The sequence below is a fragment of the Diplodia corticola genome (assembly GCF_001883845.1).
Source record: "Diplodia corticola strain CBS 112549 chromosome Unknown scaffold34, whole genome shotgun sequence".
Lineage (NCBI taxonomy): Eukaryota > Fungi > Ascomycota > Dothideomycetes > Botryosphaeriales > Botryosphaeriaceae > Diplodia > Diplodia corticola.
This window is the reverse complement of record NW_017971513.1, coordinates 281,248-308,395: the sequence shown is the minus strand read 5'-3', so window position 1 is coordinate 308,395 and position 27,148 is coordinate 281,248. Positions and strand designations below refer to the sequence as shown.

General features: G+C 58.2%; 8 protein-coding genes across 8 annotated transcripts; 4 read left to right on the top strand and 4 right to left on the bottom strand.

The window, feature by feature from the left end:
• Nucleotides 1-226: 226 nt before the first annotated feature.
• On the bottom strand, nucleotides 227-2,425 carry BKCO1_34000104 (methyltransferase domain; the record flags this gene model as incomplete). Its single annotated transcript, XM_020274609.1, has 1 exon — nucleotides 227-2,425. One exon carries the CDS (start codon nucleotides 2,423-2,425, stop codon nucleotides 227-229), a length of 2,199 nt encoding a protein of 732 aa, XP_020129208.1.
• A 1,332-nt stretch (nucleotides 2,426-3,757) lies between these two features.
• Nucleotides 3,758-8,709, bottom strand: BKCO1_34000103 (uncharacterized protein; the record flags this gene model as incomplete). The annotated part of the gene is made up of 3 exons (XM_020274608.1): nucleotides 3,758-7,262; nucleotides 7,317-7,426; nucleotides 7,477-8,709. The coding sequence occupies 3 exons, from the start codon at nucleotides 8,707-8,709 to the stop codon at nucleotides 3,758-3,760; spliced, it is 4,848 nt and encodes a 1,615-aa protein (XP_020129215.1).
• A 2,800-nt stretch (nucleotides 8,710-11,509) lies between these two features.
• Nucleotides 11,510-12,855, bottom strand: BKCO1_34000102 (dhh phosphoesterase; the record flags this gene model as incomplete). The annotated part of the gene is made up of 2 exons (XM_020274607.1): nucleotides 11,510-12,678; nucleotides 12,738-12,855. 2 exons carry the CDS (start codon nucleotides 12,853-12,855, stop codon nucleotides 11,510-11,512), a joined length of 1,287 nt encoding a protein of 428 aa, XP_020129214.1.
• A 244-nt stretch (nucleotides 12,856-13,099) lies between these two features.
• On the top strand, nucleotides 13,100-13,519 carry BKCO1_34000101 (uncharacterized protein; the record flags this gene model as incomplete). The annotated part of the gene is made up of 1 exon (XM_020274606.1): nucleotides 13,100-13,519. One exon carries the CDS (start codon nucleotides 13,100-13,102, stop codon nucleotides 13,517-13,519), a length of 420 nt encoding a protein of 139 aa, XP_020129213.1.
• Nucleotides 13,520-16,090: 2,571 nt separating this feature from the next.
• BKCO1_34000100 (uncharacterized protein) lies at nucleotides 16,091-17,136 on the top strand (the record flags this gene model as incomplete). The annotated part of the gene is made up of 3 exons (XM_020274605.1): nucleotides 16,091-16,505; nucleotides 16,831-16,922; nucleotides 16,984-17,136. The coding sequence occupies 3 exons, from the start codon at nucleotides 16,091-16,093 to the stop codon at nucleotides 17,134-17,136; spliced, it is 660 nt and encodes a 219-aa protein (XP_020129212.1).
• Nucleotides 17,137-17,999: 863 nt separating this feature from the next.
• BKCO1_3400099 (acetylcholinesterase precursor) lies at nucleotides 18,000-19,875 on the bottom strand (the record flags this gene model as incomplete). The annotated part of the gene is made up of 4 exons (XM_020274722.1): nucleotides 18,000-18,056; nucleotides 18,196-19,142; nucleotides 19,198-19,420; nucleotides 19,504-19,875. 4 exons carry the CDS (start codon nucleotides 19,873-19,875, stop codon nucleotides 18,000-18,002), a joined length of 1,599 nt encoding a protein of 532 aa, XP_020129253.1.
• Nucleotides 19,876-21,620: 1,745 nt separating this feature from the next.
• BKCO1_3400098 (uncharacterized protein) lies at nucleotides 21,621-22,985 on the top strand (the record flags this gene model as incomplete). Its single annotated transcript, XM_020274721.1, has 6 exons — nucleotides 21,621-21,714; nucleotides 21,770-21,822; nucleotides 21,880-21,939; nucleotides 21,994-22,207; nucleotides 22,267-22,398; nucleotides 22,450-22,985. 6 exons carry the CDS (start codon nucleotides 21,621-21,623, stop codon nucleotides 22,983-22,985), a joined length of 1,089 nt encoding a protein of 362 aa, XP_020129254.1.
• A 1,295-nt stretch (nucleotides 22,986-24,280) lies between these two features.
• Nucleotides 24,281-26,524, top strand: BKCO1_3400097 (cell wall anchored protein; the record flags this gene model as incomplete). Its single annotated transcript, XM_020274720.1, has 4 exons — nucleotides 24,281-24,437; nucleotides 24,496-24,591; nucleotides 24,647-25,269; nucleotides 25,340-26,524. 4 exons carry the CDS (start codon nucleotides 24,281-24,283, stop codon nucleotides 26,522-26,524), a joined length of 2,061 nt encoding a protein of 686 aa, XP_020129262.1.
• Nucleotides 26,525-27,148: the final 624 nt, after the last annotated feature.

Genomic DNA, 27,148 nt, shown 5'->3' with positions numbered 1-27,148 from the left:
GTTGGAAGTTGGATGGTTTTCGTTGCTGTGGGTTCATAGTATCCGACTTTTGGTATGGACCAGTATTTTAGTTGCAGCCGAGAGACAGACCACGCTTTACTTTGATGGCGGACTAGGCCGCTTGCTGGGTATATGACCCCTTACCTACCTAGACACAGTTCCGGTGCGCCATGCTTGTTTGACCGTGTACCTACATCGTCTAAGCCCGTCAACACCCTCCCACCTACTACTTCTTCAAGCCCACGACAACCAAATTCCTCGGGCTCAACGCATAATCAAACACGGGCTCGACCCACGCCCTCTCCACCTCGGGCTGCTCCGTCAACCACAACCACCGATCCACCACGATCATGGCCTCGACGACGCCCGCGGCGAAGGCCATCAGGCTCCACACGACGGCCAGCTCCTTCTTCCGCGCGCGATAGTCGCGCTCGTACCGCGCGATCTCCTCGTCGGTGATGCCGCGCATCTTGTCGCGCACCTGCCCCGCGCGCTCGCGCTGGTCCGGGTTCGCCTCGATCTTGGCGAGGGCGCCGCGCACGTAGGCGACGAAGTCGGCGTAGCACGACTTTTTGAGCGAGCCGATGACGATGGGCTCGCCGCCGCTGCTGCACCCCGCGGGACTGACGGACCCGCTGACCGTGCGCCCGTTTGAGAGGACGCGCGGGTGCAGCTGGTCGCCGTCGTCGTCGCCGTTGCTGTCGCCGTCGCGTGCCCGGCCGTTGCTGGGCGGCGGCTCGACGACGCCGCGGTCGAGGAAGACGCGCTGGAGGAGGGCGCGGAAGAAGTGGCGGGTGAAGAAGGCTTCGCTGTCGACGGGGCCCCAGTTCTGCGGCGCTTGCACGGCCATCATGCGGGCGGTGATGTTGAGGCGGACGCCGACGTCGCCGGCGCTGTTGCCGCTGCCCGGGACCGGGTAGGTGGCGTAGCGGGTGGACATGGGGAAGCCGTGCGGGTCGAAGGCGTTGGCCGTGGCCTCGAGGCGCGGGTGGTTGGGCCGCAGCTGGGGCAGCTTGTACGAGGGCGGGCCCAGGCGCTCCGTCATCAGGTTGTAGCAGCAGCCGATCATGCACACGGCCTTGACGTTGGGGTTGAGCGTGAGCGAGCGCAGCCCGTGGTGCACCAGGTTGCCGCACGAGTGCAGCGAGATGACCATCAGCCGGGGATCCTGCGCCCGCGTGCTCGCCGTCACGCAGGGCGTCGTCGTCGTCGTGCCCTGGCCCTGGCCCTGGCCCTGCTCCGCCTGCACCTTGGCCGGGTCCACGATTTCCTGGATGACATGGCCGAGGTTGCCGTCCTCCAGCCGGTGCTCGACGTATTGGATGCTGCCGCCGCCCTCTTCCAGCAGGTGGAGCTTGGCCTTCTTCGATCCTTTCGGCACCCCGTTGAACGCTTCCTTTTCGCGACTCTGCGCGAAGTCGGCAGTGCCCTCGGGTGCGAATCCTGCGAAAGCATCTTCTTCAGACGCGGGCTGAGCTGCCGCCGCCGTCTCCTCCCCGTTCGTCTCCTCGGGCGCCTCTCCGCAGTCCTCGCAGTCCTCCTGCTTCTTCGCCCCGCCCTCCTTGAAGACCGCACCCTCCTTCTCCTTTCTCCACTCCTTCTTGTTCCTCAACACCACCTTCTTCGGCGCCAGCCCGGCCAGCACATCGATCCCCTTTGCGCCCTCGATGTTGTTCCTCCTGCTCTCGATCCCAATGATGTTCTTCCCATACGGCTCACTCGCCAACGCCCTGCCCAGATAGTTCTGCCCGGACCCAAAATCCGCAATGTGCGTGATGGCCGCCGCCTCACCATCTGGACCCTCCTTCTCCTTCGCAATATCCTCCGTCAACCGGTCCACAAACGCCGCAAAATGCTGCACCTCATGCTGCTTCTTGACATTCATGCCCAGCGCGATATGCCTCGGCAGCCCCGCCACCTTCCCGCCCTTCCCCCTCACGCTCTTCTCCGTCCCCGTCGGCTGCCACTCCCTCCTCAGCAACAAGCCCCTCACCTCGCGCACAAACGCCAACAACGACCCCGGCGGCCCCTCGCCCCACTTCGAACCACCACCACCCGTCGTCGTCGTCTTCGCCGCAGCACCATCATTAGCCCTAGCACCACCAGCACCACCCTCGGCGTCAGCGTCGCCATCATCACCACCACCATACCCATCCAAATCATCCCTCATCAGCAAGTCCAGCACGTCGCCGACGTCGACGTCGTCGCGCGCGAACCAGCGGCGCCACGCGGCGGGCAGCACCAGCGCGTACAGGTCCGGGTCGCGGGTGAAGAAGTCGAGGATGTGGACGCCGCCGCAGAGGGTGCGCAGCGTCGTCGACGTGGTGCCGAAGCGCAGCAGCGCCGCCACGTAGCCGTCGACGTCGCCGGCGGCCGCGAACGGGGGCGGGAGCGGGAGCGGGGAGGCGGGGCCGGGGCCGGTCATTGTTGACGTTGTTGACGTTGACGCTGACGTTGTTGTGGTCTTTTTTCTTCTTTCACTTTTGCGGTCTTCGTTTTTCTTTTTCTTTCCCTCTCTTTTTTTCTTCTTCTCCCTCTATCCTTCTGGGTTGCAGAGTGTGATTAGTTGCGGCTAGTGTGTGTGATGCCTTTTTTTTCCCCCCCTCAATGCAAGGATCGATGAATGATTTTTCTTCCCTTTTTTTCTTTGGCCGCCGCGCCAGAAATGACGCAAAAACGAAAAGTTCTCGCAAACAGGTGTTTTGTGTTTCTGGGAGGCTGAGATGTCAAAGTTTTCTGGGGCTTGTTCTGACAGGGTTGTGCCTGTCGGTGGATCCAACGTTGTTGTAGCAATCTGGACTTTTTTTGGGTTGTGGGGTCAGAAAGGATCCGAGTCGCTGCGGCCAGGATGTCGGAATCCTTCCATCACGTGATTGCCGCGTTGTGATGAAGTCGTCCGTCCTCCTTTTAACTTACTTAGTCCTTAGGAAAATTAGCCCGGCCTAGTAGTCGCGATAGACAAAATCTTGTTACGCAGACTTTCAAACCACCGCAGTGGCATTGGAGCGCAAAATATTCAAGGTGAACTACTATTGCAAACTACGTACTGTACGGAATAGGTATATAGCTGTAAAAATCGATAAAGAGCTACTTTGCTGGTCGAAAATGCCTCTCCATGCGACCACGCAAAGAAATAGAAAAAGAATCCAAGGAAGTCCTCGCCGAGGGAGCGCGGAATACTTCCCGTTTCTTTGTTATCCTAGCCAAGAAGACTCGTAACGATGCATGAAAATTTGCAAAGAGAGCTGCGCGCGCCCTGTGGCCTGCTTGTTTGCTGGCTGGCTGGCCGGCCGGGGGTTGAAAAGAAACCCAGCTCTTTCCAACTCTTCTGAACGGCCATCAGCAATGGCAGTGTGCCGCCCCAAAACGCGCATAGCCCCCATCGGTGTCCGGCGAGTTTCATCATCGACCGGCTACCCCCAATTGACTTGGGGCATGAAAGATAAATAAAGCCTTTTCCCCGCGTTTGTTCGTCATCGTCATCATCATCACCTTTGATTTTCCTATCCCGTTTTACCCAGAAAACGTAATGCGTCTAAAGAGAACATGTACAAGGGGGGTTCTGCTACCAGGGGATGAGTGTGGTCTTTGTCAAATGGGGGGGTGTGCGGTAGAGGAGGAGGGGATGGTGTGATGGTGCGAATGCGGAGAGGAGGTCGAATCGAAGCGTGTTTGATGGTTATGTGCGAATAAATGGTGTATGCCAAACATGAAAACATGCGAATCCGCCGCTATGCTTGGGAGCGAAGCGTCGTCTCTATGGGATCCTCTCCATCTCGTCACGAGCTCGGAGGTACTTGGTCGCCAGCTGGTCGCCGCCACGCTTCGACATCTCCATCCAGTGCTGCGCAACGCACATGGTGATGGGGTCGCTGCGTGCCGGGTCTTCCCGTTTGCGATCGCGCTGAAGCAGCTCCGCCTTGAACACCTCGGTGGGCTTGGTCAAAGGCAGCGTCGTGCGCGGCAGGAGATCGGGATGCGTCAGGTAGAAGATGGCAAGCTCACGCTCGGCCACCGCATCGCCCTCTTTGGCAGTGATGATGAGCATGTGCGCTGCATCCTCCATGGTGAACTTGTTCAGTGGGTCGTCCGGAGCCGGAGCGACCGTGGCGTTGGTAATGCCAGCCTTCTCTGATGCGCCGCTGCTGCCGTTGGCAGCGTGCTGCAGGGCCGCAGAGCGATTCTGCGTGTTCAGCGCGACAATGTCGTCCGCGATCTCAACCATGATACGGCAGATATCCTGCTTGAGACCAAGCGCGGCGAGTCCGGCATCCCAGAACGCCTTGCCACGTGCAGTCTTGTCGAGCATCTGTGCAGGCACAAAGGATGCGATGTACTGCAGGTCGCGGAAGAGCGTCTTGGGCCGGATCTCAGCGTCACGGAACAGCCCGGTGAGCACATCGACAATCATGTCGGTGCTGGGCGGCCCGGTTGGTGAGCGAGCACCGTTGCGGAAAGAAGGCGAGGCCGTCTCTTGGCCGTTCATCATCGAGTGCGAGCGTCTGCCTTCGCAGTTGGCAATGGCTTCTTCCAAGTTCTGGGCCTGGGTGTGATTAGCCGTGGCCTCGCGGGAGCTGAACTCAGGCACAGATCCCAGCGTCGGAGACTGAGGCACGGTTGGCAGCGTCTCCCTGCGACTGTAGTGCCGACCGGTGCGGCTGCTAAGCGAGGCGATGATCAACAACTCAAGCTCGTACAGCGCATGAAGCTTCGAGAAAGGGTTAGGGTGAGTGGCGAACTTGTGCAAAAGGCGACGGAAAGCAGAGTTGAAGGGAAACTCGAGAAGGCCGGCCTTCTTGGCGGAGATGCCCGAAGAACGGGCAGTGGCATCGGTGCCTGAGCTGGAGTGCTCGGTAGACGATTGGTTTTCCGAACCGGGACGCTGTTCCTTTGCTGCGCTGCGGAGGTTCCTCATGCTCTTCTTGCGGGCGGCGCGCTTGCGGCGCTTCTCTTCCTCCTCCTTGCGGACGAGGCACTCTTCGCCGAGATCACCAGAGAACCACGCATCCGTCTCACTGCCATTGCTGAAAACAATGGTCCCCAGATCACTGAGGAGCAAGCCTGTCAACGTCTGCTTCAGGTCAAGCAGGAACCGACGCTTGTCTTCGTTCACAGTCGCCGATTGCTTCAGCATCACCGTACCGCGGGACGAACCTGGACGAATGCTTGTCGCGCTCGTGGGCGAAGTAGCAGCTTGAGTTTGGAAAGGCGACCAGAACGTATTGGAGGAATCAATCGACAGGACCGGGCTAGAGCCGCCAAAGTAATCCTGGGAGTCCATGAGATCGAGAGGTCTCGACCCGCTCCACTTACCAGAATCAAAGCTCTGTTGAGAGCCGTTGCGATGCACGGAGCGCAAGCTGCTGTTACTTGCACGTTGCGCGAAGTCGAGACTGCGCAGGCTCGATTTTCCTAGATGAGACTCGTACTCCTCATCGCCGGCAATGCTGAGAGTGCCGACGCCAGTCAAGTACAGGTCGCCCTTCTGGCGACCTGTGTCTAGAACCTCCTTGTCTCGGCGGTACAGCTCGCTGGACCACAGGACAGGTCCGTCAAGAATACCATCACCGACGAGCTTGTTGACACACTTGTCCAGCTCGAGACAGAAGCGATGTATCCGCTCCTCACCTTTGCAGAATGAACTCTCAATTGCATACTGCTTGAGCCAACGAAGAGTCATGTCTGACTGTTCGTCTGCCAGCTTGTTGGGGCCACCGTGGTCAGACGGGGCCGCCATCAGGTCGAGAACTTGCGCTTCTGTCTTCAGTAGGAAGTTGGTGGCAACCTTGGACGCGGTGCGCGGTCGGTGGGCTTGGATCGGCTTGCCATCCAGCGTCTTGGTGGGCTGGCCCATGATCTTCAATGCCAACGCAACATTTCTGGCTTCCTCATAGCCAGCTGAGTTGCGGACATCGGTGATGTACCACATCTTGTCCCTCAACGACTTCATGCCGGTCATCATGTCCTCGATGGCCATGTCATGTCTTTCCTGGGACTGCTTGAGCCACACAAACCAAGCCTCGAACTCCTCGATGGTGCTACTTGACTTGGCGACCGACTCCCGTGGGCCGCGGCCGAAATAGTTCAGCAGCGCAGCATACCCGTTGCGAGTAAGCGACGCAGACTGGATTTTTCTCAGCTGCTGAAGCGTCTTGAAGTACAGGTGTGCGTTGACGAAATCCGAACGGGCTTGACATTGATTCATGGCAGCCTCGAGCATGGTGATGAGGACCGAGGGCTTCTCAGTTGCGGGATCCTTGAGGTCCGCGTTGGAGTTGCTCCGACCGTGAGCCAGCTTCATTCTTGACGGAGGCGTCCCTCTCTGGTTGGCAAACATGGACGAAAGCTGGCTATGGCTGGCACTGTGATACGGGTTCTTGTCACCCAGTGGCGCTGACGATGCTCTGTTGGGGGCAGATGGTCGTGCCTCGCGACGAATGGCGGATGCCCGATTGCTGAACCCTTTGGATTCACTCTCAGGGGCGAGCTCTTTCGGGATTTCGTACTCCTCAACCAGCTTGACAATAGCCATCTTGATCGAATGGTAATCGTTCTCCAGCTCCATCCTGTCACCATTGCCTTCGTCCTCACTCTCGCTCTCGGTGGAATCCTCATCTGGCTCATCTTCAGTCTCAGTGTCCTTGCGCATGCGAGTCCTGAGCTCCTTTCCATCAGAGGAAACGTAGAGGACGGCCCACTTCTCGGCACACGGATGGCAAGAGCCGGTGGCGTTCAGGATTCGGGTCATTTCCGAGCATGTAATCCTGATCCTTTGGCCGTACTCCTCAGTAGGCTCCACCTTGCTCTCATGCTCCGTGTAACCATTACCAGCGGTGAGAGGATGATGGCTGTCGACGGGTCCGCAATGCGGCTCAAGGAGCGGCTCCCTTGACGTTGTATCGCTGGTCATGGATGATGCTGCACTTTGGCTCAAAATCGAGCTCGCGTCTCCAGAAAGCGATGGGTTGCGGAAAGGTAACGAGACACCAGAGATCGAGGAAGCACCGGACGCTAACCCACGATGTTGGCCGTCTTCCGTGTGACTGGATGACGGGCGTCTTTCAGGGTATAGGCTGTTGACAATAGTGACAACATCGGAGGGGCACATGACAACGAAGGGCTGAACCTCGACGGTTTCACGAGGAGAAGTGATGGCCTTGGCAGGCAGAAGAACGGGCTTGTGGTGGCCACGTGTTCTGAACCTGTTCATGATATTGTCGATGTGGTGGCGGATTTCTGGTAGGATCGGAACGGCTTGTTTCCTGAGTCGAACACAATAAGCATGATCCACCTCGAGATGGATTGGTGTCTCCTACCAGTTGTAGGTCATGTCCAGGACCTGCTTCTGAGCCCGAATAGCGATTTCCTTTAGGATCTTTTGCCGCGCATGCTCCGTGATGTGGTGACCTGTCATGATGCCTTGACTCTGTATGATGTGAGCAATGATTCGCCCACAACGCAAAAGGGAGGTCTTACTTCTGGGTGGATAATGGCGTTGAGAAGATATGTCGAAAAGAACCATCTTGAGACGATGAAGGTTTGTGCCGCGGTGCGGTGCTTCCGTGAGTCTTCAAGTTTCTTCAGGATGGCCGTACCTATCTCTAGAATGCCCTCAGGGATGCCTCCAGCGCTTGGTTCATCGTCGATGACCTCGAACAGCCTCAGGACAGATCGGTCGTAGAACTCGTCCGCTGCAATCGTATCCTTGGTGTTCCGGGCCTCTGGCTGGGTTCTTTGTCTAGGCACGTCCTCGGTCTTCTCAAGCAGGAACTGGCCATCCTGAAGGACCTCCATGAGGTAGAGCTCCAGGTTGGTCTTTCCAGGCCACTCCCGCATTCCGGCCCAGGCATCCAAGACGCTCTTGATGAACTTGTCACTGCCCGGCTTCCCTTCGGTGATGAGCCTGGCACAAGTGGTGGACCAGATATCCGTCCGGCGGAGATCCTCGGTAGAGTCCGGGCCAGAGGAGTTGGCAAAGATGGTGTAGATGAGAGCGGAAAGGGGATCATGGCGTTGAAAAGACAGTAGACGTTCTACTGCTGAGGAGCCAGACAAAACCTGAGATTTCTGGGCACTAGGGACGGGCTTGCCCCTGGCCTGCAGCGCCATGACAGAATCTATAGGGTCCAGAGCCTGGCGGAAGGTAGTCAACGAGGCCAGCTCCTGCTGCGAAAGACTGGTGATACGGGTAGCAAGAAAGTCTGGGTTAGTGCGCAACTCCGAAAGAAACTCCAACAGATCATCCCGGATTTTGGTGGGTATCTCATGCATAAAAGTAGAAAATGAATTAACGCGCTCATTTTTCAGGGTTTTGGTCTTCCCAAACTCCAAGTCGGGTTCCAGCAGTGCATAGCGCCGAGTGGCGTCGCACGAATTGCGCACGTCGTGGAGCGCATTGTACAGCTGGGCAAAGCTCTTCTTGTCGTCGGACCGGAAGTGGTCGACCAGCGTCCGATGTACTAGCTCTCCGCAATGAACCAGCCGTGCGGAGAGGGCGTTGGCCACCAGAGAGCGGTGTAGGCGCACGCGGGCATGGCAGCGGCGTTGTTCCTGGTAGCTCTGCAGGCGGATGAGGTGGGCCAGCTCGGCGAGGGAGGTGGACGAGGTGGAGACTATATCTGGGTTGAAGGTAGGTTCTGTATAATGCGAGACATCGGCGGGGAGCAGACGCGGGAGACGGCCGGCGGGGGCAGAGGCAGAGACGGGCATTTGCGGCCGGGGCTGCGCGGGGGCGGGCTTCTCATGGTGTTGTTGTTGTTGCTGGTCGGGGTCATGAGTCGAGGTCTGCGCCAGCCGGCTGCCCATCTTCGAGGCGTGGTCGGACGGGGTGGGCGACCTGTGCGGGCTGGGGGACCGGCGCGCGGCGTCGCGGGGAGGGTCATGGATTTCGGGGGCGGACGGCGTAGGGCTCCTAGAAGAGACCTGGGTCACAGTAGGTGACACGGCTGTATAGGCTTCCTGTCAGCGGGTGCCAGCACATCATACAGAGGCCAGAGCTCGACGCTACGGGCAGCCGGGGGAGGCGGCGCAGGAACGTACGCGGAGGCGAATGGGCCGGCGCCGACGGCGAGGAGGAGAGTTGGTTGCGTCTGATCATCGCGCCATGGGGAGGCGCGCAAGTCGAGGCTCGAGACGTGCGGCGCGCTCGAGGTTCGGACCTGGGGGCGTAGAGGAGAGCCGTTAGGCGTCGGGGGCACTGGGGCTGGACGGGCACTGGGCGGGCACTGGCAGCCTCTGGGCGCGCTGCATGGAGTGTCTAGCGCGAGTGAAGTGGCAGCCGTGAGCGCTGGGCGGTGATGGCTGCGGTCGTTATCGATACGGGCAGCGCGTTCTCAGGGGCGCCACGGCGGCGCGGTGATTGGACTCGGGCGGGCTTGACAACGCTGGCCGGCCTCAGCAGCAGGAGAGCGACAGATATTTCGCGCGCTGCGAGCGCGTACATTGGCCGCCGACACCTCAGCCAGTGGCGACAGCCCGAACGTGCAGCCCGTCCTCCATCGATGAACCCGGCCAGCATCCTGGCAGCGCGCGCCGGCCGCCGGCACGCTGATTGGGCTCGCGGTGGCAGGCGATGAGTTGGCGGGCCTGCGACGCTGAGGGCCACCTGACGCGCTTCCTCTATTCAGCCTCGTGCATGCCCCCGACCAGAAAGTCACGATGCGTCTGCCCCTCCAGCGCCGGCCTCAGCCTGCCGGCGGCGGCGAGGCTCCAGCTCGCGGAGGCTGGGAGTCCCCGCCCTGCCAGCCGCCTGCTGTCCAGCCCGGCGTCGCGACGAGCAGTAGCTGCGCTCCTCTAGTTTGCAGCGCCGTTGGACTACGGCAGCTCCCAGCACACGGCGCAGCGGCTGCCCAGTGCCCGCCCGCGGGCCTGTTGACCGCATCTGCGGCCGCGCCCGCTTCTCCTGCTTGTCGCAAAGAAGCGTGCTCTCTGCCATCGACGTTGCGGTCAATCAGTGGATCAAGTGGACCGCCCTGCTGCACGGAGCCCTGATGCGCTGTCAATGCATGATGCTGGCCGTCGCGCTCGCTTCTCGCCTTCTGCAGCCCGCGCCTGGGAACGCTTCCTCTCCAATGAGTGCCGGCCGATGCTGCCCGTCGTGCTCCGCCGGCCTCGAGCTTCGACGGGACTGTCGCCCGCGGCCCAGGCAGCCGACGCCTGCGCGATCCGTGCGGACGTCGACCGCCGTGCGAACCGTTGAACCGTGGCGAAGCCGCCCTGTTCTTCACTATGCAACTACGCGCAGGCGAGCGCTGTCGTGCCATGGCTGGCTGCCGCCTTGACTCAGATTTTATGCGCCAGGAGCATAGGCCCAGCCGCCGGTCGTGCGCCATCAGAGCCCATGGATTCATTTAACCACCGTGCTGCCATAGGCGGCGTTCTGCTGCGCCCGCTGCAGCCGGAGATGAGGGCAAACACCCGGCTCATTCTCGCGACTGGCCTGGCAGCTGGAGGTGGTTGGATTAGCAAATGTAACCTGTGCCATGCAGGGAACCGTCCTGCACTCCCCAGCCTCAGTCCCGCCGCCGGAAGGCCAGAACCGCGCGTCACGTTGACTGTGGCTCGCCGCGACAGCTGGCGCTGCATTTGCAGACCCGCGCACAAGTTCGCCCTTGTTGTTCAATGTTCGTGGCTACCCAAAGTTGCTTGGGCAACGCTCCGACGCCTTGGAGTAGGTACCCAACTGCGTCCGACCAGACGTGATCTGGATTAGAACTGCCGATCTTGCTGTCCCAGAGGAAAATCATCTTCGGCGCGACTTGTGCCGCACGTACAATTTGTCCGAGACGCAGCATCGAAGCCTGACGAATGTTCGGGGCGCGTAGCAGAAGCCTGAGATTGCCCCAAACGTGCTGGAGACCGTCACCAGCCCCCGCTACTTTACGCGGGGCTGCTGTCTGCTGTCAGTACACGCGACATCACCTGAATCCGTGTCACTCCGCCGCGCGGCTACGTCTTCCATACAACTACAACCAGCTCATCGAGGTGGAGCCGGATGGGGACGTCCGAGGACTCTAGCAAACGCCGTCGTGTCGTGGTGAGACTGTCGGCCAGCCACTCAGGATACTCACAGCATCCATCTCGTACCTAGACATGCGAGATGCTCACCATCGGACGGGAGACCGACACTGCTGCTCACTGAAACCGACCAAAATAGCACCCAATGACGGCATACGAAGCTGGCGAAGCCGCCCGTGTCTGTCTGAATCATGCAAGCGTCTGCGAATGAAGGAAGGGATATCCTATGCTGCGGATGCGCGAGAAGCTCGCGCTTCGCATGTATATCGGTGAAGGCTAGGGCTAACTGTGGATTGAGGTCGTCAACGGATACACGTGTCTGCGGAGCACCTCTTAGATCACTCCGCAATTACCCGAATGGGCCACAATGTAACCCTGCCTCCTGCTGGCGCCACGACCAAACTTACCTCAGAGCCTCATCCGAAGTCGGTCGCTGGCGCTTGGCTAGCCTCCTTTTTTTCAGCCCCGCGCCATTGGCGGGGCAGTGGTGCAGTCACCTCATCTTTTCCCTTAGCAACGGCGCGACCTGCTTGCGGCTGGCGGCAATGTTCTGCTGCCGCCACACTTTTTTCCACCCAGGATCGTGGCCGGAGACATGGAAATCGCCCTCCAGCTCTTGCAGCTCCAGCTCTTTAGCTGCAGATTCGGCAAACGACCGAGCCTGCGCCGCCGCGCGATCTGACAGACCCCAGAGCAGCAGCTGCCTGCAGAACTCGCCGTTGTCATTGGGATATGCGGTCATGATGGCATACATCTCCAGCTCCCTCTGCTTGGCGAATTCTCCGATGGCGTCGCAAAACGACAGGCTGCCGTGCTTTTCCTGTTTGGCCTTGTCTTGCAGGAAGTCGAGCGGCTTGACGACAGAGCTAATGCCGAGCTTGACCCCGCCTTCGTTCCACTGCTTGTAGTCCTTACGCAGGATGTCATTTAGCGCCAATCGGCCGATGTCCTGCTTCGCGCGGTTGATCTCATCGTAGAATTTGTCCCTATTGAATCCCGGGTTTGTCCTGTCACACAACATGACTCTGGCTCCCAAGTACCCGGACGCGGCCACGTCATGCTCGGTGGTTTTGTCCTTGGACGTCAGATTCGTGGTGTCTATCAGGATGCTGGCCAACGCAAGCTGCGCGGCCTGGGCGTCCCACAGCCGGACCTGGGCCGCATCGTTGGCAGCCTCGTCGGCTTGCCCATGGGCGGCCCCGGAGGACACGGCTGCGGAGGATAAGGCGTCCCACGTGGGGCGGAGGAACTCCGTTACCAGGCTTGAACAGCTGCCCGCTTTCGAGATCACTCGGGGCTCGTCACCGGTACTCTCGGGGACCTTGTGCTCATCCTCATGATGATCTATAACACCGCCGACCCGCCCGGCGTACACCTGTCCCAGAATCCCCTGCAGCGCGTTGTGATCAACCAGAATCCACTTTGTGTTTTCCGGCAGCAGCGTCTTTCCGATCGAGTCCAAAGGGGGAAGGTCGTCGAGCGTTATGAGGTGCTGCGGCTGCAGGTTGGCGTGGGGGAGGAGGTCAAGAAACTCGGGTCGGATCTGGATGTCGGCGGCGGGGATGTTGACCACGGGAATATAGAGCGGTGTGAAGGCATTCGGCGGAGGGCGCTGGCTGCGGACGTAGGCAAAGAGAAGCGAGCAGGTCAAAGAGTCGAGGTCTGCAAGGCGTTACCAGGGCTTGACGCGCACGAATACGGGACGGGCGCCAGGCGCGTACCAGCCGATTCATTGCCGATAACGAAGGTGACACGCTCGCGGTTGGCGATGGCAGTGCGCAGAGCGCTCTTCGCGTGGACAAGGAAGCTGCGAATCGAGTTTCGCGGAAAGGCACTCATCCTGGCGGCGAGGATGGGGGGGTTAGGTTGGCTCCGCTTTGCCGTGCGGCGCGGCGGTGGCAGCTTTGCGGGCAGACGGGCAGACGGGGCCACCTCTGATGTCACGCCCGAAGCGCATCGGCTGCTCCGATCCGACCCGGCCTACAGATGCCGTGACCACCCAGTGCTCGTTTTCAGCGCCTCTCCTTCGCGTACACTCCCACCCACTGTCTTTCTCGCGCCTCCCCATCGACTCAGCCGCACCATGGCGGATCCCGCGAGCACCGAGCATGCAGCAGCTGCTGACCGGCGGACGCAGTCGGAGCGCGCCATGGAGCATCTGGAGTGGCTCGGCGGCCAGCTGCACCCGCTCGAGCAGACCATTCTCCTCAACAACCTGGAAAAATTCATGAAGGACTCGGACAACATGGTCGCGCGCATCAAGCGTGGCGAGCGACCTGCTGACGTCTTTGCATCCGACTGCAGCCAGTCCTCGCCCCGTCCCAGCCCACCCCCCACCGAGTCGTCCGGGTCGAGACGGCGGCGCTTGAGCTCTGGCCAAAGCAGAGCGCTAAATGGATCTGCTTCCGCTTCATCGACATCGACGGGGACGGCGCGGCGCGGCATGTCGAGCCCAGAGCAGGGCGCGGCACCCGCCAATCCGCGGAAGAGAGCGGCAGAATAAGGTAAGCTCGCTGACATGGGCGCTATCAATGCATAGTCTGCCACCTTCCCTGTCCCATCCATTGCTGCATTATTGGCGTCCTGCACCCTCTGTTGATCCGACTTCGATCCTCTTGGGCGGCGCTGATCTGCCCTTAACCTAGACGGATGCTGTCCGCATCACCAGCTCCACATCTTATCCCGGCGCGGAGCCCCGCCACGGTGCAGCGATGCCAATCAAAGACAAGGCTGCTGGCCAGAGTCGAGACCAGATCCGCCTTCCTATTTCCTGCCTGCCTTGACCGACGAGGCTACGATGTTCCACTTCCTGCAAGACGAAGAGACCCACTGGAAAAATCCTCCGATGCATCATGGCCCTATTCGCCTGCATGCCACCGGCAAAGTCAAGGCCTTATCCGTTTTCCAGAACCACATGGCCATTTCACCGCCAGGATGGACGACAGTCGGCTGCATGACGCAGAATACGGCCCATGAGGAGCGCGGAAGTGGCTGGGAGATTTGCCTAGACATGTCCGGAAGACAACGCATAGCACTGCCCTTCCCCACCATATGACGCCGTGAGGTTCCAGAGCATAGACGATTGCAGAGCCCCACAGACGACCGCGAAGACGTAGAATAGAGATGGCGCCACACCTGCACCCATTATTAGCATACGTGCGTATATTATTTTTGGGGGTGAGTTGGCTGCACGTACCAACACCTTCAGTATATCCCTTTCAGGAATCAAACGATCTTCCGGCGCGGTGCCGAATCCCGGGTCGTACGATTCTGTGGAGATGAAGTGGATCACTCCGCATGACGTGTATTATTGTAGATGAAGAGACACACATAGCAGGTAAGCCAGTCCGCGGATGACCTCTTGCATTTGCCGTTCTGCTTGCCACTTTACCATTTTCGGTGTCACAATCCCCGGGATGCGACTTCATGTGCGTTTCATCTGACTACCTTGTGGCCGGGCCGAGTGCTTGTACCACCAACCCACCCCCCACCTCGTTTCTTGGGCACTGGTTCGCGATGCACCCTCAACCAGCATGCTACATTGTCTTGCGGCAAGTCTTGCCTCGCGCAGTCACAAGGACAGTGGTGTGTTTTCACTAGCAAGCTGTCTTTTGTGTTGCCTCACGACCTTTCATATCCTACTATTGCCAAGAGTTGACCTTGACTAAAACGTAGACGAACAAGTCTGAAGATGAGGTAAACAGTCTGTTGGCCCAGTGGGTTCTACCTGATGGTCACCATGCCAAGGATCTATCTTTATCCATCGATTCCACGCTCACCATTTGCAAGGTATTCGTCCGGCAAGGAACAAGTTGTTTGTACGGGTAGGCTTGTTGTGTCAAGTGTCAAGTGACCATTACTCACAAAGAAAGGTGAGGTCAACATAAGCTTAATTGCTTTAGGATCGAGTTCATTTCCACTACTCAGGCTTAGTGAGTGAGGTGCTTCGGGCACACGGGCTTTGCTGTAATAGATGGTTGCGGCACTGATCTGCAAGGCTGCCCCGGCGTCGACGCCGCACGCCGCTTGAATACGAAGTGGGACGAAGTAGTATACTACGGAGTAGGCGAGTAGAAGCGCGCCATCTCTACGAATGCAGTACTTCCTACATGGCTTCGTTGGCGATACCGGCAATGTCGGTGTTTCGTTTCCCATCATCGCCGGCAATTTTACAAGCGAGACGACTCACGGCAAAGATGTTGATAGCGAACTCTCACCACTGGACAGCATGGGCTCGCGCTTCTTCAGGCACAGGGGTGTGCCAGAAAAAGAGCGGCTTCTCCTCAGGCCCACCACCGGTGCTCGGGCTCGCCTCCTGCTCGCATCGTCGGCCCGCTCCAGCAATCATGAGCCCCCGCCATCTCCATCGCACACGTCTTCGGATACCACATATATGCAGCAGCAGCCCCACAAAGGATGAGATGAGACGAGAGCCTTATGACTGAGCTCTATCGCACGGCGTCTTTTGCCGAGCAAAAGGAAGGAGGCCTGAAACGAGTCGAAACAGCCAACCCCGGCTCCGGCGGCTTGCGTACGTCGCTCCCTACCGCAACAGGAAGACCAGCGTCGAATGATTATGGAAAGAGGCTCGCTTGACCGAAGAAACAGACACTTGTTTCACCTACCTTCCGTATCCGGCACCCACGGTCCGAACGACCTCGCTTGCTGTACAGTACGCCGCTGTAGGCCTCGCGTGCTATGGCTTGCGACCCTTGCCAGGGGGGGGTCAAGGCTGCCGTGTTTGGCACAACAGGGTCCTCCGAAATGCCATGTCCCGCTCGCTCCCACCCGAATAGCATCCAAATCCAGCCCGCGAAGGAGAGAGGAGTGCTCATTGGTGGGACTTTGTCCTTGAGATTAATGAATCGTCCATAGATTGAATCGACATCCTCTCTGATCTACCTTCCCGCCCTCCCGAAACGGGTTATCGGGAGCCCGTTTCACAACGCCACCCGTATATAAGGCCTCTACGGCCATATCGAACCTCTCGCGCGTCCCCTCCCCCCTCCCACTCTCTTCCTCTCCCTACACCACCACCTCTCCCGAGCGAACGAAGCTCAGCCCAGCCACCACCATGAAATTCCTCCTCCCCACCCTCACCGCCCTCGCCACCCTCGCCCTGCCCACGCAGGCCGCGACCTGGTACTTCCTGCGCTACTACACCGCGTCGGGCCAGTCCTTCACGGAGCTGTCGGGCGAGCTCGTGGTGCCGGCGCTGCCCCGCGCGGCGTACTACTACCTGTGGCCGGGCCTGCAGCCGACGGACGGCAGCGGCGTGTACCAGAACGTGCTCGACGGCCGCTCCGGCGCGTGGTGGTTCGGCAGCGGCTGGTGCTGCTCCAACCCGAGCCTGCCGTGGGGCGGCGGCTTCAACACGTACGAGGGGGAGACGATCAAGTTTGTGAACAAGCTGGATGGCGAGAGCGGCTGGGTGTCGACGACGACGCATGAGAGTACGGGCACGGAGAAGACGGATGCGTTTGCGCTTGGTGGGTTTGCTCCTTTTTTTTTCTTCTTTTTTTTTCTTTCTTTTTTTTGCTTTTGCTCTTTGCTGTTTGTTTTGGTTTGGAAAAGAGATGGGGAAAGGGAGGCGAAGAGGGAGTTTAATGGATGTTTGGGAAGATCGAAGAAAGAGAAGGCGCTCAAGAGTTGTCGGTATCGTGCCGTGCTGTTCCATCGGAATCACACTATGATGCTTGATGAGGAGGGGTGAAACGAAGAAGCTCGCAGATGAGGAACAGAGCTCTGCTTTTTTTTCTTTACTCCCGAAAACACAAAGAGCACGAAACTGACTTTTTCTCTTTTACCTCACAGCCGACAAGTCCTTCAACCAAGTGCTCTTCGCCATCGAGCTTACCGACGTCGCCTGGGACTTCGGTGCCCTCGAGTTCAAGAACATCGTTATTGTAAGTTTTCGAGATTCACCAAACGATCAAGAATCAAAGGAGCGAAACTAACGATGAACAGACCGCCGACGGCACCGACAGCTCTTGGTGCAACGACTCGCCCGAGAACTACAACAGCGCTGCCACTTTCTCCATCTCGGGCGTTGAGGCCAGCGTCTCTGGCAACGTCGTCACTTGCACCATCAGCAGCCTCATCCTGGAGAGCCCGGCTTGAGCGAGCGTGGATGGGCGTGCAGCAACGGATTTTGCTCTTCACGTAAAGTATTCCGGATTGGATTGCCTGTTTCATTTGCCAATATCATGTGGCGAGGGTCTCGGCTGTGGTGCGAGATATATGCGTCGTTTCTGATTTGCTTCTCATGTAAATGAATTAAGGTTAAAACCTTGTACATACCTACGTAACAACCGAGGGCTTTTGTTGAAATGCCACTTATTTCTTCGACACATCTTAATTGCTTGGTGATATTCTCGTTGGGTCCTTGGGATAGAGATTATTTGATGTGACCAATCTTGGTGTGGCCTCCGTGAAGCGTGCTGTACGTATACGCGTTGCGGCTCCACACTCATGGTCAAGTACCCACAAGCCATGTCAGCGCCTTGGTTTGTCCGTGACAATGTGCGGGGTTGCATAAAACCTTGGAGCTGTCTAAATGTAGATCTCCGCTGCGGTAGTTAGTCCACAGCTATTGTTCCCATACAGCAAGATTCAGCGAACTGCGGAACTTTATTAAATAACCTTTTCCCGAGAAACCTCTCCTAGTCTAACCCCATTTTAATGAACCCCAACCTTCTATAGATTTGATGAAGAACAAAAAAAAGTTGTCCGTCGTAGCAGGAAGTTCGTAACAAAATGGAAGAGATTGAAAACATTATACAACAGTCATGAAATAACATCGCGCCTTCTCTATCCCATGTGTTGCCAACCAGTAAACATGCTTGCTGACAATAGTCGATACAAGAAGGGAATTATGAGATAATATATGCCATGGTAATTGGCTCTATGTTACCAAGTATGTTCATCGAATGATATCAATAATAGATGCGAGAGAATAAAATTAGTCACGCTGGAAGCTTTTCTTAAAGCTTGGTCGGATCTTGAACGACGGGGTACTTGGGAAAGTTGGGTTTGTAGAGCTGCATTGAAAAATTTGTTAGTCCGTGACTCTTGGGTAAAAACCAAACGAGGTAACCATCCTTGGCCGATGTCGGCGAGGGGCACCGGCGAAGGTTCGGATGACGGGGAGGAAAGTCAAGGTGGATTGCTTTGACTTACAGTTTGGCAGCGAGAGTTGTACTCGTTGGTGTTACCGATGATGACTTCGGTCTCATTTCCGGGGACGCCAATCTTGGCAAGAGGTCCGCTCTTAGGGGTGGCTTTGTCCCACCCAGGGCCAGCGGCAGGGTTCTTGATCCAGGAGACAAACCAGTCGTTCGTCCAGTCAGCCAGAGCTTGCTGTTCTTCGGTGACATTGTCGAGGTCCTCGAAGCACTGGTTGCCACCGTGGAAGAAGGGAACCTCGGATCCGTGGGAGGAACCCATTCCGGGAACACCAAGCACGTTGCTGTAGTTGCCGAACCAACGGTAAGCCCAGGTAGGCTGTTTGGAGGCACGCACATCGAGCAGGTAGTCGGTCGGGCAGTAGAAGCGCGCATCACCATAGCTGGCTCCGCTCATGAGCGAGACGGACTCATAGTCAGTCTTGTTGTAGCTAGCCAAGAGGTCGCTATCCGAGATGTGCGCAAGATCAGCATCGAAAGTGTTGATCCATGAGCTGAAGTCCGAGTTTTCAGCCGAGTAAACGAGAGAGAAGATCTTGCCCTCCTGGTCAGAGTTGCCGACAATGAGAGGCAAGGTCTTTGGGTATTTGCCAGCAGCGAAGCGGCCGGGGTAGTCGCTGAAACGGGTAATGTTGTCGACGATTGGGCTAAACCACGTGTTGTAGGTGGAGTTGAATTTGGACGTTTCGATATCATAAGCGCTGACTTGACGCAGATCGTTGAGCGTATTGAGCGCCTTGCCAGTTGAGTTGGCGACATCGGCCATGACCTTTTGGATGCCAACGTTTTGGGTGGCGTAGCCCGGTCCCGACTCAGCGTTCGCCGACATCTCAATGGCACCAGCGAGCCATGTGTCAGGGTGGTTCCACAGGTAGTGATCGACCATGACGGATCCGGAGGAGTGGCCGCCCACGACGATGCGGCTCTTGTCGCCACCGAAAGCTGTACATTAGGATCAGCAAAGGGGTAGGGATTTGTTTTGATCGCCGGGACTCACCGCCGATGTTGTCGTGAACCCATTTCAGGGCAGCCTCAACGTCGAGAATGTTGAAGTTCTGCGAAGTGCCGGACAACTCGGCCGAGTTAGGGGCACCGAAGATGGACTCGCGGTAGTTGAAGTTGACGTAGATGACGTCCTTGGAAGCAAAGTTGCTACCCTGCCATTGCGAGTTGCTGGAGCCGCCAGAGACCATAGCACCTCCGTAAATGTAGACGAAGACCTGCAGGGCGGTTAGTGATGGCCGCCACAAGCTACTCAAGGAGGCAAGCTGCATATGCGGGGCCAGGGACTAGCGATGCTTACAGGAAGGCGGCGGCCGTGTGCAGGAGCCCAAATGTTGAGGTTCAAGCAATCCTCGCTCTGAGCGGCAAGGCTGCTGCTGATGCCGGCCTGAGCGCACGTCGATCCATATTGGGTAGCGTTGAGGGCACCCCATGTCGTCGCAGGAGAATGGGGCGGCTTCCACCTGTTGGCGCCGGCGGTCGAATCGGCATAGGGGATGCCCAGAAAGACGTGGTTGCCGGTGCTGTTCTCAGAAAAACCAGTGACAAGACCAGAGGAGGTCATGGCAGCAGGGACGCCCTGGCAGGTGGTGCCGGCATAGCCGGTAACGATGGCTGCCGTGGCCAGGACGGCGCAGGCAGCTTTGTCGATGAGAGCTTCGGCGAATCCCATGGTTGGAGGCAACAGTGGTAACAAAGGGGTTGGCACAGGGTGGACAGGGACAATCACAACCTAGTGTGGCATGAAACGAAAGATGGTGAGAGATATAACGAGCGGAGACGGGGGGTGGCGGAGGAGGATGGGCTAGGGGCCTCAATCTTTTCAGTGCCTGGCACGCCACGGCCGTTCGAGCCCGTGGGAAGACATATTGGCGCGGGGGTTCCCGCGAGGTAGGAGGGCAAATGGCGCGGAGATGATATTGGAAGTCCTGGCGGAGTGGGGCGCGCGAGAGGTTTGCCGATGGTGGAGGGGTGCAAAGGAAGCGGCACTTGGCAGCAGGAGCCCTTTTGGGAACCGGCCACGGCCCGCTAATCTCGCAGGGCCTAGCCAGGGCCCGATCGGACGACTCACACCACAACGCATAACGCCTCCGGCACTTGCCTGGGCCGAGGCAGCGGAAGGGTCGCGGGGGGAGCTGGAACGAACGCCCGCAACGCCCGCAACGCCCGCAGCGATTCAGGCGGCCACGGCGCACAGGACGTCGGCGAAACACTGGTGCTGGGAGCTGGGAGCTTGGGAGCTTGGGAGCTGGGCAGCGCTGTTAGCGAGCTCGGCTGGCTGCACATCAGCTCGCTTGAGAAGCTTGGCGCGCGCGGCGACTCGGGCGGTCGCAGCGGCAGGTGGCAGAGCAGAGGTGCTGTGTAGACAGTGCCGGTGGAGGCCACGCGGTTGTCGGCGACACGGTGAGATGGCGGCTGGCGCCGGTCGAGGCGTGTTTTGGCAGCGGCGACGGGCCGGGAAGTGCGACCCAGCACCGCGCCTGTGGCTGCCCGCTTGCTGCTTCCGGTAGGGCTGACGCGCGCCCTGCTCTCCGGCCGTTTCCAGCCGGCGGCCACCACCTAGGTTGCCAGTTCCTGTCATCTCCTGCATCCGTCCCCGCCACAACCGTGCCGGCGGCCGCAGAGCCTGCCAGCGGCTCCGCGGCCTTCGTCCGCCTGCTCACTCTCTGTGTCGCCGTGCCGTTTGGCCAATTGGTGCTCCCGTCGGTGCTCGCTTGCAGTCCTGCAGCACCTGCATTCGGTCCGGCTCACCACCGCACTTCTTCACTAACGCTCCTGCATCGTATGTTTGCCGGCCGAACGTGGCATCTGCCGCGTCCTCCCTCACCCCTAAAGGACAACGCCTCACGTCCCATCGAGGAGCGAAGTCCGCGAGCGACGATGCCGGACCGCCGACCGATCTCCGCTATTCGCCTTTTGCTCCTCCCGCTTCGACCTCCCCCCTCAGCCGGAATAGTGGCACCTCCAGTCCGCAAAATTTCTCCCAACGTGGGCGGTACCCTGCCCAGCCACGCAGGATCGGCTGGAGCGCCATGCTGGATGCGCCGCAGGGATCGGTAATTGAGCCCACGGTGGATCATCTGAAGTGAACATGATCCGCACACGTCCCATGTCACGATCTTCGCACGGCTTTCCTGGGGTTTTGTCTACCTAGCCGCGGCCCACGCCGACTAAAAGGCAGACGGCCTGTCGATCCATCGTCTTTCTCTCAAGTTGGTCTCTCTTTGCCCGCCTACTCGCAGCCTACAATGGTTCAAAATACGTTAGACCAAGTGGTGCGTTGCTATCGCCTGCCCCACCTTCCACCCGTCCATGCATTGCTCTAGTTGCTGACTGCCACCCAAGATATCATGGTACATCTGTACAGGCGTCTCGGGCCTCTTTCTGCTCTCGAGGCTCTGGGTGAGATGGGGCAACATGGGTGGTCTCTACCTGGATGACTTCCTCATCACTTCCGCCTTTTGTTGCCTCGTCGCCGACTTGGCCATACAACAGAGGATGTGGAACATCGGTAAGCATGACCTCTTCACCCACTAGCCCTCACCATCTGGCTGACCGATCCCAAGGCCTGAAAAACATGGCCGAAGTCACGCCTGAACACTTTGTTGAGATGATGAAAGTGAGTCGAGCAGCAGCTTAGCAGCTCACAGCATCATCGCTGACATGGGCTCCACAGCTCATCTATCCTGGCTCAACATTCTACACGCTCTCTCTGTGGCTGATCAAAGCTGGCCTGGTAAGTCATCAACCACCTTCATCACCGTCCGGCACCTGCTCATCGTGCTTCCAGGTAGTCTTCTACAAAAGACTGGCAGGCAACGGTACAGACAAGCGCCTACAGAAGATTTACAATGCCACACTTGTGTGGCTCGTGGTGTCATGGCTGGCAATTTTTTTTGACACCATTTTCCGATGCTATCCACTGAGCCGCACCTGGAGTCTCGACCCTAGCCAAGCTTGTCCGGCCAGCGCGGCAACAATCAACTACTGGATGACGATTTCCTGTGCGCGCCTCCGTCCGCTGCAATTTGTTGTTCCGTCATCGCTGACGATTGCTGTCCAGTCAACATTACGACCGATATCTTGATCATTTGCCTTCCGATTTCCATGGTCATGAAGCTCATTATGCCCTTGAAACAAAAACTCGGTGTCGCCAGCATTTTCGCCCTCGGTTTTGTGGTCGTCATTGCCAGCAGTATGTCGTTAAACAGCAAAGAGAATGTGTACTTTTGACTGACATGAACAGTTGTCCGCGCTGTCTACTCGCACCGCAACGAGACCATGCTCACCTGCACAGTGTCGATGATCGAGACGTCCGTTGCCATCATCGCAACTTGTCTTCCGACGCTTCGTGTCATCATCCTAGGTCACACGTCTCGCAAGGGAACTTACGGGAGCCAGCCTGGCTCGCGCGTTTTTGAGCTCCGTGATGGACACTCCCGGTTAACTGGCACGAACAATTATTCCAACCACCAGACAACAATCACCGGAGGAGCAAAGAGGGATTCCAGGAGGTTTCAGCGGGCGCATATGGGACGCAGTGACAGCGAGGACGAGCTAGTCAAAGAGTTGCATCAATATCCGACGCACTCCAGCCCTACATATGTGCCCCGCTCGCCAACGGAGAAGAACTATGAAGGCAGGAATGACGAGGAGACGGGCAACGCCCTGCGGAAGTCAAATGCCATTGCAATCACAACAGAGGTTACGGTTTTCCCGGCAGTTAACGTCGCCGATCTTCCAGAGGAGGCACACATGAGGGATGGCAGGCGCAGCACATAATCAGCCACACCCGCGTGAGGCTCTTGATCGGAGAAAGAGTGGTTTGGGTCCTTTTTGCTTTCTCTTTGAGCTCGTTCCCTTTGCTTTATCTTGTAACAACATCCTTTTCTGCGCAACGTCGAGTCACACAGGAAGATACCAGCCCAACGATAGGTTATGCAGGCACATCGGAGTTTTCGTCTTTTGTTTTCTTTTTTTTTTTTAATTCATCTATTCAGCCAGTCCGCAGTCGGCACGAAAGGTTTTCGGAGATCGCTCAATTCATATAGCGGGGCCTGCAAGTGTGGGTTTGCGTCCTTGATACTCTTTACCACAAAGTGCGCACCGCTCACTGTGTATGCTGATCATCATCGGGGACACGCACGACAAGGCCGATGCGACAGTTCGTACAGTAGACAACCTAGAGATGAACCGGTCAATTTCAGCGACAGGAGCAACGAAGTCGGACCTTCGGCGACAACAGACCCTATAATCGGGCCTTGCAAAGCTTATCGTAACACAAAAGAGGAGTGAGATCCCCGCTGATCTGCGAAAGGGATGCGAGTAAAGCCGGAGATAGCCTGCCATGTTGTATCCGTCGGGGTAGGTTGGAGGATGACAAAGAAATGCACGCCAAGCTGCAACGCTCTTCCCGGACCCGCTCTGCACAGTAAGAACATACAGACAACAAGCCGCACTTGAGATAAGGAGCTCGCCGATCCGTGCCGAAGATGGCGACGGGCACTAGGCCGCAGCACCGTGTTGATCTCACGCCCAAAGGCCACGTGAGCTTCCACATATGCCGACCACAGCGAGGATTTGCGAATGGAGCGAGCTCAGGGCTTTGCCAGCTTGGTGACGGCTTGGTGACGGCTTGTGATTACGTGCGGCTTTTGGGCAGGGGAAAGCGACAAGGTGCTGGCAGGCAACACACGCGCACAGCGAATGAGCACGCTTACCTTGCTGACATGCATTCAGCTACCCATGCTGTCGGGCACGCCACAGGGTAACCCTGCCACAATACCCACATGAATTCTGGAAAAGGGTGGGGGAATGGAAGCTCGTCTCGTTTTCTGTCACAATCGGCAGCGCTCTTCCGAGGCTTGCAGGAAGCTTGTTGCATCAGATGGCTTACCAAGTCTCGGGCTTCTTCTTTTGTCTTCTCCTGCGGTTGGTGTCTTGGTTTCTGCACGCGCCTTCCTTCACATGCACTGATTGCTTAGCTTTTCCATTGAACGTGCATCTCCATCGCTTCGTTCAACCCCTCATGATAATACCACTGCTACACACCAGTTCTTGGCGGCCATCACATCGCCATGCATCCTTTCTCACGCGGGCGTAGGCCGTGGCCTCTCTCGCTGTGGGCGCTGGGTCACAGAGCGACGGCACAGTCATCCACGCTAAACTTCACCAACTCTACCGCTCTAGGCTATGATCCGGTGCGTTACATGTGTGCTCGCTGGGAGCATCAAAGTACGCTTGCATCGTCTACGAGTACCTCAAGCCCATTTGATTGACAGTAATCTTGCAGCTGTTCTGAAGGGCGATGTCCTGTATATCGATGGCGGTCTGGAGACCATCTACGACGGCGATGAGAGATGGACGGATGAGTTCTATCTTGGATTAAGTACGTCCCCATTGAATCTGGAATGTCTCCAGTCTGGCGGCTTACGTTACGTCAGATTACTACTTGCTTGGCGTCAACATGTCTCAAAGCTGGAATTGGGAGCACAACATCTCCATCTCCATCTGGAACAAGTCGGCCTCAACACCCAGGCCGCCCACCTCGCTCCGTGGCCACCTCTTCCAGGGCCTCCCCGACGACCCGGCCATCTACCTCTACGGTGGCGCCGACTTTGCGAGCAACATGTCGCGGCACAACTACAGCAGCCCCAACGCCGGCCTGCTGTGGACCTACGACACAGCCGAGCGCAGCGACTGGGCCACCATCGATGTCAGCAATGCCAGCCCCTGGCAGCCGAGCCGCGGCGCGCATGCCGAAGCACCCGACCTGGGCCTGGCGTTTTACCTGAACGGCGAAGCGGGTGACGTCGAATCCGTGGAGGCGTGGGGGAACTTATCAACACAAGTGGCGCATCTGGAAGGTATGCTCGTGCTAGACACGACCAATGCGACCGGTCGGACGGCGTGGAATGTATCGACCGAGGCCATGACGGGCGGTACGCCAAGATCCGGGGCGGGCATGGTATACGTATCCGGGATGGGAGAGAGCGGAGCGTTGGTGCTGATTGGGGGCATCGCAAGAGAACCGCTCGTCACCGACGACCCTGCTTCAGGAGAGCTGGTAAGTGAGCCCCTCCCCCCCAGCTCCAAGCATCAAGACGACACCAAGACTAATTAGCTCCCGCCCGCAGATCAACCTCAGCGAAATCCAAATCTGGGACATCGCCTCCTGGCTTTCCTCCCCGGCCGCCGCCGCCGACGACGGCACCAACACCAACCCCAACAACGGCACCTGGTACGCCCAGACCGCCACGGGCACCATCCCCGCCCTCCGCACCGACTTCTGCCTCGCCGCCGGCGCCGCCCCGGACCGCTCCTCGCACAACATCTACCTCTACGGCGGGCGCAACCCAAAATCCAACACCCTCTACGACGACGTCTACGCCCTCTCCCTCCCCTCCTTCACCTGGACCCGCCTCTTCTCGGGGCAGTCCCCCCGCTGGGGCCACTCCTGCCACCTCGTCCCCAACACCACCCAACTCGTCACCGTCGGCGGCTCCCTCGACGCCGAGGACAGCCACGCGACGTGCGACTGGGAGTGGCGCGGCGTCGCCGTGCTCGACGTGTGGACAGTCACGTGGAACAGCGCTTTTGACGCTGGAGCCCGCCCGTACAAGGTCACGCAGGGCGTGGCGGAGGTGGTGGGCGGGGGCGATGCGGGCGGCGCGACACTGTCGGCGCCGGCGGGTGGGTGGCAGACGCCGGGGTTGGAGGCGCTGTTCGTCGAGCAGCGCGGTGGTGGTAGTAGTAGTAGTAGCACGTCTACCGCCGACGTGGGGGGAGGGAATAGTGGTGGTGGTAGCGACACAGGCGTTGTTGTGGGCGGAGCCGTCGGCGGGGTCGTGGCGGGGATCGTGCTCGTCGCGGTGGCGGGTGGGTTGCTCTTGCGGTGGCGGAGGGGGAGGCGGAAGAGAGACACACCTGCGGAGCTGGATCATGAGAATACGCAAAGGCATGAGGTTGTCGGGTCGAGGCTGGATAAGCCGTGGCGCCGCCGCAAGGGGAGCGATGACGCCGAGGACGTGGTGCCGGCCAGCGCGGTTGCGCGTGCTGATGCGGAGTTGCCGGAGGATGTTGCTGCGGTGGAGATGGATGGCGAGGATCACTTTGAGAGGATTGCTGAGCTGGATGCGGGGGCGGATGTGGCGAGGTTTGAGATGGCTGGGAGTGGGGCGGATGGGAGGGAGCGTGAAGGGTTGGGGGAGGAGGGAGAGCATAGAGAGAGGAGCGGCAGGGGAAGGGCTGGAGATAGGGATGGGGATGGAAATAGGGACGGGAACAGGGTTGCGGATGTGAAAGATGTCGCTATGGAGTAGCCAGCGAGGGGGAGTGGATAAGTAGATAAGAGTAGACGACGCACCGTCACAATAGGTGACGAATAGAACTGACCCAGCTAATCTATATCAGATGGGTCAATACAGTTTGAACACGCGACACTCGCATCCACATCCCGATATCTGCTTCAGCTACTTATCAAGAAAAGCCCTTAAACCTATAGCCATGTCGGCATGCTTGCTTCGACTGCCCCCACAAAGAATCGTTGTTCATGCCGCCCATAAATTGAGTTTCTCCTTTGGGTTTTGGGCACACCACTCATTGATGTCGTTATGTACTTCAACTACCTGGCCCCTAAATGATCCCAGCTTGCTTGACACTCTAACGCTCCTTATTGGCGAAGTGAATTTCGCAAAGACAAGAGTTAAAGTAAAGGAAAGGGCAACTGGAGGCATTTGCGCCATGGCGTCCGCCGGAAAAAGGTAGCTCTGCGCCAAGGTGTATGGTCAGCAAAAGGCCAAAATTGACGTAAGAAGTAACTACACGCCTAAGGCATACGATGAAAAGACAGAAAAGCTGGGAAATACCGTTAAAAAACGTCTCACACACAGATATGTATATTGCTTCTTCCACTACTTAAGTTCTCCGCCTCCACTAGAAATCAA